The 14,614-nt window shown below is 49.1% G+C and overlaps 1 protein-coding gene across 1 annotated transcript in view; it reads right to left on the bottom strand.

The window, feature by feature from the left end:
* The window catches only part of TG (thyroglobulin), a 237,052-nt gene that overhangs the window by 210,850 nt on the left and 11,588 nt on the right, over positions 1 to 14,614 (bottom strand). The window contains exons 6-12 of the mRNA XM_006079344.4: positions 11,993 to 12,099; positions 11,701 to 11,844; positions 11,340 to 11,525; positions 3,949 to 5,049; positions 2,778 to 3,365; positions 2,294 to 2,533; positions 4 to 141 (exon numbers count right to left, since the gene is read on the bottom strand). Of these exons, the coding sequence (XP_006079406.4) occupies positions 4 to 141; positions 2,294 to 2,533; positions 2,778 to 3,365; positions 3,949 to 5,049; positions 11,340 to 11,525; positions 11,701 to 11,844; positions 11,993 to 12,099 (2,504 nt within the window). The remainder of the gene's footprint in view (positions 1 to 3; positions 142 to 2,293; positions 2,534 to 2,777; positions 3,366 to 3,948; positions 5,050 to 11,339; positions 11,526 to 11,700; positions 11,845 to 11,992; positions 12,100 to 14,614) is intronic.

Here is a 14,614-nt window from a genome sequence, read left to right as displayed (position 1 = left end):
CACCTGTCGTGGCATGGCACTGCACAGGCTCCCAGCCTCCGAAGGCATCACACTGCGGCAGGTAGGGGCTGGACCGCACAGGGCTGGATGCTCGTGGGGACTCGGCCAGGGTCACCAGGCGTCTCTGGTAGAAGTCAAAGGCTGGAGTCAGGAGAGAGGAAGAGAGAGGTGAGCACTGGACGGGCAAAGCCTAGGCCGAGAGGACTCTGTCCTGAGAACAGCCACCTCGTCCTTTCCCAACATAGGCAGCCTTTTGATTTCTGTGACAAACATTTCCACCCCAAAACAAGACAGAGGCTCATCAAGGTGGCCCTCACCAGATTGCCCTTTAAAATTAAAATGAAAAAAATTAAAATGCCGGCTGATGGGAATTCCCTGGCAGTCCAGTGGTTGGGACTCCACGCTTCCACTGCAGGGGGCACGGGTTTGATCCCTCGTCAGGGAACTAAGATCCCACAAGCAACATTGTGCAACCAAAGAAGTAAAACAATGTCAGCCAAGTTTGAAGGAATCACTGTTCCTCCTTCAGGAATTCTCATCTAGAGCCCATCAGGTTAAGGCAGAATCTCCAGGCACATGGGAGAACAGTGATCGCTGAGAACACTGACGGCATGTTACGGAACTGACTTTCCTCCTGTGCCCACCCCTCCTCCCTAGAGACCCCGGGACACCACTACTGGGTTCTGTGGGTCAAAGACGCTTTGCGGCCCTCAGTCTCTTTCTGGGCTGGGCCTTCAATCCCCAGACTCCCCAGGCTCCAGAAGTCTGCACACCAAGAGCTTCCTCTCCTCTGCACAGTTAGAGATGCCCCTTCTCATCTGAAGGGGTGACCAGGAAAGGGACCAACCCTGGTTGTTCTCTACAGACACTTCCTTTTTTCCCAATGGCGTCAGACTTGCAAAAGCAGAGCTGGTGGCTTGGTGGAAGGGAACTTCCTTAGCCTGACTTCTGAGCAATGTGCCACCATGACATTCAGCCAATAAATTCCCATGGGGCCAACGCTTCTCTCTCTTCCTCTAAATTTCCCTCCCTGACAGAAGTGGTCACCACTCAAGGGAATCAACCCCTCCTCCCCTCTTTGATTACATGACAACTTGCCCAGGCACAACATTTTTTTAAAAACTGGGTTCCTGCCCAAAGCAGAATCTCCAACTCTCTGAGGAACAGAGGGGAAAAAAAATAAAGTACCTGGGGAGGGAAGGAGAGAGAAGAAGAAGAAAGAAGCAAGGAGGATGGTTAGGCATCCTTTTCCAGGTCCCCACATTCTGTCAGCGCTGTGCGAGACCCAGGATGTAAAGAGTAAGGTGGGCATCTTGTCCTCCAGCAGAGGTGGCTGGGGAGGGGGAGGAAACAAAGATGGCTCTGGGGAGACTCTCATGTGGGGTTAGGGGAATAAAGGCAAGGGAAGCCCAATGCCAAGGGGGCAGCAGAACTGCCAGGAAGGTGAGGGCAGGGAGGCTCCAGCCTGTGGGCACAGGTGCTCTTTGTCTTGGTCCAGATGTTACAGGGGGAGCAGTGGGAGCAGGGGACAGAGGCGTGGGGCCCAAACCACCAGCATCGCATCCAGGCTCCGCTAGTTGCTGGTTGGATGAACTTGGACACGTGACTTAACCTCCGTTTCCACTTCTGAAAAGAATCACGGATGGTGATTACAGAATCGCTCTCATGGGACTGTCAGAGGATCAGATGCAAAGATCTGGTAAAGATCTACTTAGCACAGAAAGTGCTTGGCCAGGGGTACGTGTCAAGCAATGCTGAGCTGGTCCCAGGCCAGAGTGGTGTCAGCCTTCTGAGCATAGGTCTCTGCCATGAGCAGGGACCAAGTGGTGCTTTTTGGAGTGAACTACCTGGATTAGATTTGATCACATGAGGAAGGTGCCTAAACCCAGAGCGTGTTTCCTCAGTTTAGGAGGGCTCTTCTACTTTCCTCCTAGGAGGTGTTACTGAGTCCTTGGAAATGGAGGGAAACTTCAGAACCAGCCACAGGGGAGTAGGAGCGTTCGGGGCTCACACATTTGAATATTTTAACCCAAGTACTTGGCTTCCCAGTGGGCTACAGGCGCCATATGCAATACAAAATACAGAGCCCTGCCCCCAGGTGGCTCTGTTGGAGGACTGGGCACCATCTTGGAGGGGTGGGAAAACTTCCAGCTTTATCACAAAAGACATTTGTCTTCTCCGGAACTCATGGGCCAGGGGAAACAACGGCTCTAAAGATGACCAAAGAGGAACTCGTTCAAACTCTCTCTTCCTCCAAAGAAGAAACAAGAAACCAGAAGCATGGGGCACTCACTGGACTGAGCTGCCAGTCGAATGGCATAATCGCTCCCGCTCAGAAACTTCTCCAAGAAAGTCTCCCGAGACAGGGAGAGCGGAGGAAAGGCCAGCTCCTCATCAGTCAGCCGGATTCCTTTGGCCGCAAGGAAACTCTCTCCCAGAGGGAAGCGAGAACTGTTGGAATATGTGACAATCTCTTCTGCTTCCCTGATGAACTGCAGGACGCGAAGCTTCACTTCCTCACAAGGGCCAGGACCTGGGGAGGAAAGGCAGATGGATCCACCCGCCACGTGGAGCTCACTCAGACCCCTCTGAAGTATGTACACACATCAACATACACACGCATTTCTGCCTCAGCTGTTCCCTTCACCCCAACTCTTCCCACAACCTGGAATGTTCTTTCTGTTTCGTCTCTGCAATTGGATTCACCGCACTGACGGCATACCCACTTTGTGAGATGATTAGTAATAGCTAATGTGTATTCCACACCAGGAACTCACATGCTGGGACCTTGCTGGGCTCGTTCAGGGTTCCTTCTAGCTTCTGACCAGCCTCATCCACACACCAGCAGCTCCGGAGGTCAAAGTGTGCCAGAGGGGCGCTAAAGTCTGAGTAGGGCCCTGGGTATCGGTCAAGCTGGCCGTTTAGGATCTGCCAGAAGAGGTAGGGTTCCAGAAACACGTTCCCTCCAGGCTGGGTCTGGTTCCCTTCCAACACCGACACTGGGACATCTTGGAAAGAAGAGTATCTCGCCAGCCCTGGGAAGACGCCTTGTTGGCCAGCCTCGTACAGATTTTGAATGAAGAGACGGAAGTTTCTGGAAGCTGCTTCTCTGTAGCTCATGATCTTCATCAGCAGTTCTGTCGGGGTCAGTGCCTGGCTAGCACTGTTCTGAGCCTCCCAGCGTTCATACCACTCGAAGGCCTGCTCGGGGGGCCCGTCGCATTGCACGGGGCTCCACTGCCCACTGGCACTGCACTGCGGGATGTAGATGCTGGAGAGGGTGGGCAGCGTGCTGGGATTGGAGACCAGGGTCCGCACCGTCCCAAGGAAGGCTCGCTCAGCCTGTAACTGACAGGGGCTGGGGCCTGGGGAGGAATGAAACACAGGTACGTCAGGTTAATAAGCCCCAAAGACCAAGATGCATATGTGCTAAGTCATTTCAGTTGTGTCTGACTCTTTGCCACTCCATGGACTGGCAAAGGGGACCACCCCTTGGCACGCCAGGCTCCTCTGTCCATGGGATTCTCCAGGCAAGAATACTGGACTGAGTTGCATTTCCTTCTCCAGAGGGAACTTCCCGACCCAGGAATTGAAGCCCTTATCTGTCCAAACTCCATCTAAAACCTTACACAGCCATAGAAACCCCATCAACCTTAAATTTGTAAATATTCAGAGAGAGAGAGCCTGCCCATCACTAAATCAGTGCAGTTGAGACCAGCTGTTGTCAGCACTGCAGAAATTTTATGTGCCAGCTTCTTAAGGCCAAATTAATCTCCCAACTCCACTCTTTGGAATGGTTAACATTATCAAGACCTTTCTGGATAATGTTTAAATCAGCCAGCAAATTTCACCATTAGCAGAAGTTTGGGCTTTAGCTACAACTGATGCATCATGTCAGGGCCCTAGGGGAGAATCAGAGTCTGCAGGTTGAACACTCAACAGACTCACATTTCTTGAGCTCTCCAAGCGCACTTCGAGTTCCAGGAATAGGCTGACCCTCGGTGTCCACACAGTAGCACTCTGAGTTGAAGCACTGGACAGGGAGAAAGTTCCCCTCACTGGTACAAGCAGGAACAAACAGGCTGGACCCAGCCGGCTGGCTACCCAGGAGGCTCTGCATGCGCGCCCTCTGCTTTTCACACTCCGTGGGGCACCGGGGTCGTCCACCTCTAACCCGGGAGCCGGCAAGTTCTCGGCCCTGGGCGTCCACGCACCAGCAGTCTCCGGCGAAGCACTGGACCTCCTCGTAGCTCCCTTCCGCAGTGCATGCCGGGACGAAAAGGCTGCCATGTGCCTGCCCGCAGCCCTGAGAGCTGAACACCATTTCCATCACGTCACCTAAATCCCTCGCTGTGTCCTCTGGCACAGAAATAGCATGCTGCAAGAAGAGAAGGAATTCTGGAAGCTCCAGGAAGGAAGAAAGGAATTGCAGGGCATTTTGGTTCTCTTGTAAGTTGACTTCAAAGCCAAAGCTGCCCACAACTGGCTTCCTCAGGGCAACGTCTATCTTAGAGGCTTTGGGGGCTTCGGAGGCAGGATTTGAATTCAGTTCCACGGAGAGGGGCTTGGCCAGATTGGCTAGTGCCCGTCCATCCTGGAAGCCTGGGAGACCCAGCTGCTGGAAAAAGTGACTGAAGTTAAATGTGCCTCTTGTGCCCAGGGCTCCAGACAAGTTAAACTGGCCGACATTCACCAAAAATCTCCCCCCGAAGAGGTTTTGCTGCAGCCGCTTTGCGTTGGTGGTGAACTGCAGGGCGAGGCGGGCCAGCTCTCGGGAGGGAAAGAGCCCTCTAATGGCTTCCTTGAGGAGACTTTCTGGGGCGACAAACCGTGTGTCCCGTCCTTGCAGCATTGGCTGGAAAATTCCGGAATCCAGAAAGAGCTCCTTGATGGAGGGCGGGCAGGATGAGGCAAATCTGGCGAATCTCTGAGACACCGGTCTTTCCTCGGGAGCCAAGAACAAGCTGCGCCGGCTGAAGTAGCCAAAGGGCCCAAAGCGGAGTCTGGAAAAGGCCCGCCGCCTCTCGGAGGGACAGGACTGGTCTTCAGCTGCAGGGGGAATGCAAGCAGGGACACAAATGGAGAGAGAGTATCACCATCACCAGTGACCCTGACGCAAGCCCGTGAGCTTTCTGGTTTACTATTGTTTAATAAGCACTGTCTGACTCCTTGCGACCCTATGGGCTGTAGCCTGCCAGTCTCTTCTGTCCATGGGATTTCCCAGAAAAGAAGACTGGAGTGGGTTGCCATTTCCTTCTCCAGGGTATCTTCCCGACCCAGGGATTGAACCCGTGTCTCCTGCTTGGCAGGTGGACAAAAACAGCAGCAACAGCATTTCTGACACAGCCCTCAGATCTTTCTGGTAGAAAGATGAAAGAAGTCAGTCAAGGATTGAATCTCTGCCTCCTTTCTCCATATCCTTCTGCTTGTTGCTTCCCCCTGAGCAGAGTCTGTGACCCCCATCTTGGGGAGTGAGGACTCCAGGTGACTTGACTTCCTCTCCTTGATTCCACTCGAGGGTGACCCCTTCCTAAGAGAGGGCTCAGAGACACTGGCCCACTTTCTGGAAACCTGCCCACACACTCATCAAATGTGCCCACTGGCATGATATCTGCCCACCCGGTGGGTGCCCTGCCTTGCCCAATACTCATGTCTGCCTGGAACCTCCAACTGTGATCTCATTTGGAAAGAGCATCTCTGCGGATGTCATTAGTTAAAATGAGGTCATACTGGTTTAGGGTGGGTCCTTAAAGAATGGTGTCCTTAAAGAATGCCATGTGAATACACAGAGGAGACACACAGGGAGAAAAACACAGGAAGAGGGAAGGCAGAGACTAGGGTGATGCAGCTGTTAGCTAATGAATGCCAGAGACTGCCAGCATACACCAGAAGCTGGCAAGGACTCTACCCTGGAGCTTTCCGAGGGAACACAGCCCTGCCCACACCTTGATTTCAGACTTCTGGCCTCCAGGACGGTGAGAAAATAAATGTCTGTTGTTTTAAGCCATTCAGTTTGTGGTCATTTGTTATGGCCACCCTAGGAAACTCCTGCACCAACAAATTCCTGTTTGTTTTTAATGGAATGTTGTTTTCCAGGGTTCTCCTATTGTAACCCTCAATGGCCTTTAACGCTTCATTATAATGCTCTTCAAGAGGCTGTCTATTCCTCCATGGGGATCATCTTATCTAGGCTAACTAGTTCATCGTCTGTTTGAGGTTAAAAACCATACTTTAAATTCTATTGATATTTTCCATAATAAGAAACATTTTCCTATGTTTTAATATGCAGTATTAGAGGAATTGGGCTTCCCTCGTGGCTCAGTGATAAAGAAACTGTCTACCAACGCAGGAGATTCGGGTTCGATCCCTGGGTCGGGAAGATCACCTGGAAAAAGAAATAGCAACCCACTCCAGCATTCTTGTCTGGGAAATCCCATGGAGAGAGGAGCCTGGCGGGCTACAGTCCATGAGGTCAGAATCAGACACAACTGAGCGACTAAACAAGGTTACAGGAATTATGGTGTTTCCCGAAGTATAATGTGATAACGCCCGCTCCGCAAACACACTCAGCACAGTCTTCCAGACTTCTTGAGCTTTCCTTGAAATTATTAATTAGTAATCAACTCCATCGGAGAAGGCCACGGCACCCCACTCCAGTACTCTTGCCTGGAAAATCCCATGGACGGAGGAGCCTGGTTGGCTGCAGTCCATGGTGTTTCGAAGAGTCGGACATGACTGAGCGACCTCACTTCCTCTTTTCACTTTCATGCATTGGAGAAGGAAATGGCAACCCACTCCAGTGTTCTTGCCTGGAGCATCCCAGGGACGGGGGAGCCTGGTGGGCTGCCGTCTATGGGGTCGCACAGAGTCGGACACGACTGACGTGACTTAGCAGCAGCCGCAGCAGCAATCAACTCCATGCATGGTCAGGTCATTCTGTCTGAATATCCCAAGTCAACGGTCATGATATTCAGAAAAAAGTTTTTAAATTCAAACTCTGATCATCTCAGTCACATAGGTGGAAGGGGGAAAACTCCATTTTTCTCCATAAAACCATAAATCTTAGCTGTTCTTTTCAACTCACCCGCCCCCAACTTTTCAAAATAATTCATTCCCCTCAGTTCAGACGGGTGCCAAAAAGAAAGTCAGCCAATTTCACTCTGTAACCAGGCAACAGAGTAAGATCTGGAACATGCGGTCAGAGAGAGTGAGAGAGACTGGCAACATCTGAACATATAACACATCCGTCCACAAGGCCAGGGCTTCCTCTAATGGGTATTACAGGAAGGCAGGGAAGAAACCAAGCTCACATCTCTGCTTTCTCTCTCTCCAAATTAAGAGCATACCCTGCCCATTTATTTGTTATGTAGTGTTACCAAGGCAAAGAAAAAGATCAGATATTGGTTTCTTGTGGCACATGTTTCCATGGTAATGAGACTGATACATCAGATGGAAAAAGTAGAATATATATATATATATATATATATATATATATATGATCTATGCATTTGGAAGTACTTTTGGTTTTAACGTGGAAGACCATAGTTCTTCATTTTCACCTGGAATTAGGGAACGGTGTTCTCTGGGTTCTAACAGAACCAGAGTGTAATTGTAAAGGCTACCTTCAAGGCAGAGCTTCACAACGTTCTTTTTCTACATCTTCACACTTAGCCCAAAGCATGGTACCCAACACAGTGCTGAGAACTCAAAATGTTAAGTTGGAGAAATCAAATGGTTTCCTAGGAAGTCACTGAAAGAATGTTAACACATGTCTATTTCGAGGCTCTGAAAAGACTGTCGTCCTCCTTCACTGTCTCACATCTTGCTGAGTCCATCCAGCTCACCCCAACTGGGAGCCTATGAGTGCTCCTAGACTCCTCCTGCTCCAGCGCTAACACCCTTCAGGCCTCAGTGTAAGGAGGAACGGAGTCTGATGCAACGCCTGGCCACCTGTCTCAAGTTCACACCCTTGTCCCCAGCCCGCTGCTTCTGCTTCAGTATTGCTTCCTGTCCTGGGCTGAATAGTGTCTCCCTAGAATTCACATCCCTCCTGGAACTTCAGAATGTGATCTTCTATGGATGTAGGGCCATGTAGGTGTAATTAGTTCACATGGGGTCACACTTGGGTAAGGCAGCAGTCACTCAGTAGTATCCGACTCTTTTAAACCTCATGGACTTTAGCCTGCCAGGCTCATCTGTCCGTGGGATTTTCCAGGCAATAATGCTGGAGTGGGTTGCCATTCCCTTCTCCAGGGGATCTTCCTGATCCAGGGATCAAACCCACGTTTCTTGAATCTCTTGCATCTCCTGCATTGGTGGGTGGATTCTTTACCACTGGCGCCACCTGGGAAGTCCATACTAAAGTGGGTTTTTAATCCTATATGACTGGTATCATTACAAGAGGAGGAACGAGACACAGAAGCAGACAAACAAGGCAGACAGCCATGTGATGACGGAGGCAGAGTGTGGAGTTCTGCAGTCACAAGCCAAAGATTGTTGGTGTAAAAAAGAACGAAATAATGCTATTTGCAGCAACATGGATGAACTAGAGTATGGGCAACTAGAGATGGCCATATTGAGTGAAGTAAGTCAGACAGAGGAGGACAAATATCATATATTGTTTATAGGTGAAATCTAAAAATGGGTACAAATGAACTTACCTACAAAGCAGAAATAAAAAGAGTTATAGATGTAGAAAACAAATTTGGGGTTACTAGGGGGTAGGAGGTGCTACAGAAGGATAAATTGTGAGACTGAGATGGACATATACACGCTGCTGGTGGTTTAGTCACTAAGTCCGGTCTGGGTCTTGCAGCCCCATGGACTATAGCCACCAGACTCCTCTGTCCATAGGACTCCCCAGGCAGGAATAATGGAATAGGTTGTGATTTCCTCCTCCTCCAGGGGATCTTCCCAACCCAGGGATCAAACTTGGCTCTCCTGCTTTGCAGGCAGATTCTTAACTAAGCCACTAGGGAAGCCCGACATATACACACTGCTGCTGCTAAGCTGCTGCTAAGTCACTTCAGTCGTGTCCGACTCTGCGCGACCCCATAGACGGCAGCCCACCAGGCTCCCATGTCCTTGGGATTCTCCAGGCAAGAACACTGGAGTGGGTTGCCATTTCCTTCTCCAATGCATGAAAGTGAAAAGTGAAAGTGAAATCGCTCAGTAGTGTCCGACCCTCAGCGACCCCATGGACTGCAGCCTTTTAGGCTCCTCCATTCATGGGATTTTCCAGGCAAGAGTACTGGAGTGGGGTACATATACACACTATATAAAATGGATAACTAATAAAGACCTACTGTATAGCACAGGAAACTGTATTCAATTCTCTATAGTGGCCTATATGGGAAAATAATCTAAAAAAGAGAAGATATATGCATAAATGATTCACTGTTCTGTACACTTGAAACTAACACAGCATTGTAAATCAACTACACTCCAATAAAAGCTTTTTAAAAAAGAAAGTAAAACAACTAAGTTTCTGGCTAAAAAACAAAAACAAAAAAGATTGTTGGTGACTATCACAACCAGGAAAAAACAAGGATTTTCTCCTGAAGCCTTTGGAGCGAGCACTGCCTTGCTGACACATTGATTTTAGATATCCAGCCTTTAGAACTGCGCAAGAATACATTTCTGCTGTTCTAAGCCATTCCATGGGTGGTCATTTGCTACAGTCACCTCAGGAAAGTAATACAGGCCACTCGTCTCTCTTTAGGACACCTCAATGACCTTTAGATGCCTACTGCCTGCAGCCTGATGCTCCTGTTCAATCTCTCCTCCAAAATGCCTGGGCTGCCTTTCCACACCACCCACACAGGGCACTCTCCAGCTTCAAAGCCCTCAACAGCTTCTGTGAAAGCTGGAGGATGAAGCCCCCAAGGCTCTGCTTGATATGAAAGGCCTCATGACCCGTGCCTTTCAGAGTCCCCCAACCAAAACAGGAGCTTCCCAGGTGGCTTGGTGGTAAAGAATCTGCCTTCCAAAGCAGGAGAATTAGGTTTGATCCTGGGCTGGAAAGATCCCCTGGGAGAGGAAATGGCAACTCACTCCAGTATTCTTGTTTGGGAAATCCCATGGACAGAAGAACCTGGCAGGCTATAGTCCATGGGATCACAAGAGTCGGACACAACTGAGCTCACATGCACACACACACACACACACACACCCAAACATGCTCCAGCAAGTTTTTTGTCTCTCTCCTTCTTGCAGAGTCCATGTTCCTTAGCACATGTGAAAGTCACTCAGTCGTGTCCCTTAGCACACCAACGCCTATCACAGATCCTCCTCAACTAGGATGGAATGACCTCCTGATAAATTCGTCATAAGTTGAAAATATCATTAAGTCAAAAACGCATTGAATTCCTATCAGCATAGTTTAGCCCCGCCTACATTAAACATGCTCAGAACACTTGCATGAGCATACAGCTGGGTAAGATCATCTGAACACCAAGCCCATTTTGTAATCAAGTTTCAAATATCTCATGGGTGGACCACACCATGCAACTTGCAAGATCTTAGTTCCCCAAGCAGGGATTGAACCTGGGCCCCAGCAGTGCGCCAAATCCTAACCACTGGACTGCCAGCGAATTATTGAATAACTGTACTGGAAGGGAAAAATGGAATAGCTGTCTGCGTACAGAATTGTTGTAAGTGTATGGGGTACAATCGTGTGGCTGACTGGGACCTGTGGCTTACTGCCACTGGTTAGCATCATGAGACAGTTCCATGCCACATATCCCTAGGCCAGGAAATGTTCAAGATTCAAAGCACTATTTCCACTGAACATGTATCATTTTTGCACTGTCGTGAAGTCTAAAAATTGTTAAGTCCAGCCACCGTTAAGTCAGGCCCCATCCATATTTATGTCCCTATAATTTCGCTTCCCCAGCCCTGACTCTAGTGAACACCTCTCTTTATTTTCATCCTTCAGGAAGCATCTTTAGTTTAGAAGAAGCTCCTCAAGTGTCACCTCTGCCATGAGGCCCTCCTGGGTGTCTCCTCGCCAGACAGGCACAGATAGAATTGACCCCTGCTGCCCTGTGCTCCTGGACCTGTCAGCACATGCTTTTCTTGCGGCACCGTACACTTAATTCTCTCCTGTCTTACTATTCTCTGAGCTCCCTGAGGGAGCACGCATGTCTGATACGGGATGAGAAACATAATGGAAATTAATAATGATAGACGGGTTTCCATCCTGTTGAACTTAAAGAGTCTGTGGGGCACCCCTCGCAGGCAATGGAATGAATGTGATCTGGAAAGGTCAGTCTGGAGAGAGAGATACAGTAACATGACCTGACGAGAACAAGGCGGGGAGGCTTGGAGAGGACACCCACCACAGGACGGAGGCTCCCCTCGCCGCCGCGTCCCCGGGATCTCCTGTCCCCGGCTGTCCACGCACCAGCACGGCCCTCCCCGCTGGCACTGTGCCGCCTGGTACTCCCCGTCCGGGCGGCAGCTCGGTACGTAGGGGTGACGGAAGCTGGTGGCTGCAAACCGCTCCACTTCACATTTCGTGGGGCCTACGAGAAATCCAGGCAGGAAAGGCAGTGTGTTTACAGCACGCATTCTGGACGCTGGTAAAGTCAATTTAATCCCCACGCCCGCTCCGGTAGGACAGCCACGGAGGCTGCAGGGACATGAAAGCCGAGTGGTTTCCTCCTAGCGGAAACACATCTGCCTCCAGCTTGTACTCACATCGGAATCTGCCGGAGATGACTAGCTGCACTGCTAGGAACCGTCTCTGCAATATCCGGTACAGAGTGGTCTCAGCGAAGGTGGAAGCAAGGTCCAGGCCGGCAAAAATAGTGTCATAAATTTCATCGAGTAACAGCTCCAAACCTGAGCCAAGAAAGCAAGCGTTTGGAAGGGATGGGTTCATTCAGAAAGGAGGCCCTGACCTCACCACCATGTAGACAGATATAACAGTCCATCCGCTATTTCTGCTTTACAGGGAGTGACAGTTAGGCTTTCAGGAGGGTGTGCTTACCTGTCTCAGCCAGTTCCCGCCCTTGGCTATCCGCACAGTAACAATACCCAGACACCTCTGGAAACCTGCTCCGGAAGGAACTAAAGGTCACAAATGCATCTGGGAACCTGCAAGACAATAGCATTCGTGGTCACCGCCTCACACAAGGCAAGTCATCACAAGCTCTTCCAGCAGAAATAAATTAACGTGGCCTCATCTCATCTGAGGAGGAGACTGTTAGATAGCATCACTGACTCAATGGACTTGAATCTGAGCAAACTCCAGGAGAAAATAGAGGACAGAGGAGCCTGGCGTGCTTCAGTCCATGGTGTCACAGAGAGTCAGGCATGACTTGGTAACTGAAAAACAACAGCAACCATCTTATCTGGGAACAAGAACTGTCTGCTTCTTTGTTTCATGCCATTTGCTCCATGCTTCCTGTAGTCAATGTATTTTTTTCTAAATTGGTTTTCCCTGACCAGAGTGAGGCTGGACCTGTGAAAATGAAGCTGTCCTTGACTGTCACCTACCAATTAGTGTTTTTCTCAGTCGTGGGCTTTGACCAATTTATGCCCGAGCATGTGTCTCATAGGATCAAGCAGAAAACAGTTAATCAGCATTGCAATAACGAGTTCCTTTACTAGAATAGAACTCTCGAGACAAAGGGCCAAGTGTGCTTTACAAACATATGGTACACATTGCAGATGATCTCATTCGGGGAGATCACATGACTTCAGAGCCCTTTACGACTTCTCAAGAGCTGGAAAAGAAGCCAGGCTCCACCACAGGAAATTCTTATGTAGGACATTTCCCAGTCCCATAGTCGAAGAAAACACCAAATCACTGTGACATCACTAACAAGGGCTATACTTCATTTCCATAAGTTGAGGGAAAAGATGCCTAAATCATGCCTGGCCCGACAATTGCTACACGGAGCTAATTGGCTGGGCTACCCAACCTAGAAGTAATAGGAAGCTCAAGTGATAAAAAGTTGTACCCACGTGCAATGACATAGCAGCCAGAGAGGAGCTGCTCATCTCTATGTAACACAGAGAAATTAGTTTTTAATGCTCCATATAGCAAGTCTATATGGAGAAGGAAATGGCAGCCCACTCCAGTAGTCTTGCCTGGAGAATCCCATGGACAAAGGAGCCTGGAGGGCTACAGTCCATGGGGTTGCAAAGAGTCGGACACGACTGAGTGACTAACACACACATAACAAGTCTATGAAACCAAGCAGAGTACGTTTCCACCTGTATCTGGAAATATATTCCCAACCAATAAATTAGAAGAAGTATAACAGCAGCCCTCTGCACAGAAAGGTCTATTGCTGTGTGATATATTCGAGCAAAGCGTTGAAGACAACCTTCACGTCCAAAGCTATGAAAATTGAAAGTGAATTATGGTAAATCCCCTAAATGAATGCATGCATAACATTATGTAAAAAGGGTAGACTACAAAATGGCATGTGCATACACTACAATTGTTCCTATTCAAATGAACCAGAATCGGAAGGGAATATATTTCCAGGAACTTCTCAGAACCTCAACACAGAGTGCACATGTCGTAGTTAATCTGAAAGGAAATGAATACACAAAACAAAACCTATGTACACACAGATTATAGAATTACGGATTTTTTCCAGATTGTTGGTCTGTAATTGTGCGTACATGGGTTAAATTAAAAAGAACATTACAGTCAGTGAGTTGCATGAGTATGAGTGTTTGTCGCACAGTCGTGTCCAACTCTTCAAGACCCCATGGACTGGAGCCTGCCACGCTCCTCTGTCCATGTGATTTCCGAGGCAAAAATACTGGAGTGGGTTGCCATTTCCTGTTCTAGGAAGTTGCATGAAGTCTTTCAGTCATGTCCAACTCTTTGCGACCCCGTGGACCGTAGTCTACCAGGTTCCTCTGTCCATGGGATTTTCCAGGCAATAGTCCTGGAGTGGGTCGCCATTTCCTTCTCCAGGGGATCTTCCCAACCCAGGGCTCGAACCCAGGTCTCCCGCATTGTAGACAGACGCTTTACCATCTGAGCCAAGAAGCTAAAGACACACGTGGCCCAATTGCTCACACTGACTGGAGGAATATGACAGAAGTTCATTCATTGGAACCTGGGATAAATTCAATTCTAAACGTGTTAAAACATTATGATAATCACTTCCCTTTATTAAGCATTACTTTGTAAAAGACAATCTGCAAAATGTTTAATTGACATTCATTTAATCCACTTAACTGTCCTAAAAGCAAGGTGGTATTTTTTTGTGTGCTCATTTCAGAGGTTAAAGAAGTGAGGTATGTTGGCCACCATCTAAAGTAGTGGTGGGAGCTGGAGTTCAAATCCAGGCTGTCACCACCAAGTGACTCTGTTAGTGGGGTTACTCAGTGTGCCTGGCTGCTCCCTGCTCCTGCCCATCTCCCGAGAAGCAGTCCTCTGCTCTGACACTCTTCCCTCTGCTGGATCCTGGGTTTTCCTGGCATCTAACAGACAGGGACTGGGCTCCCGGCTGGCCCAAAGTTCTGCAGGCTATTCCAGCATGAGGCACAGGAAGTTTAAAACCACATTCCACCAATTCAACCCCAAGACCCACCTTGACCTTCAACTAAAGGAAAAGGATGCTTCCCTTTTGTTGAATGAAAA

The sequence above is a fragment of the Bubalus bubalis genome, chromosome 15, assembly GCF_019923935.1.
Source record: "Bubalus bubalis isolate 160015118507 breed Murrah chromosome 15, NDDB_SH_1, whole genome shotgun sequence".
Taxonomy (NCBI): Eukaryota; Metazoa; Chordata; class Mammalia; order Artiodactyla; family Bovidae; genus Bubalus; species Bubalus bubalis.
This window is presented reverse-complemented; position numbering and strand designations above follow the sequence as displayed.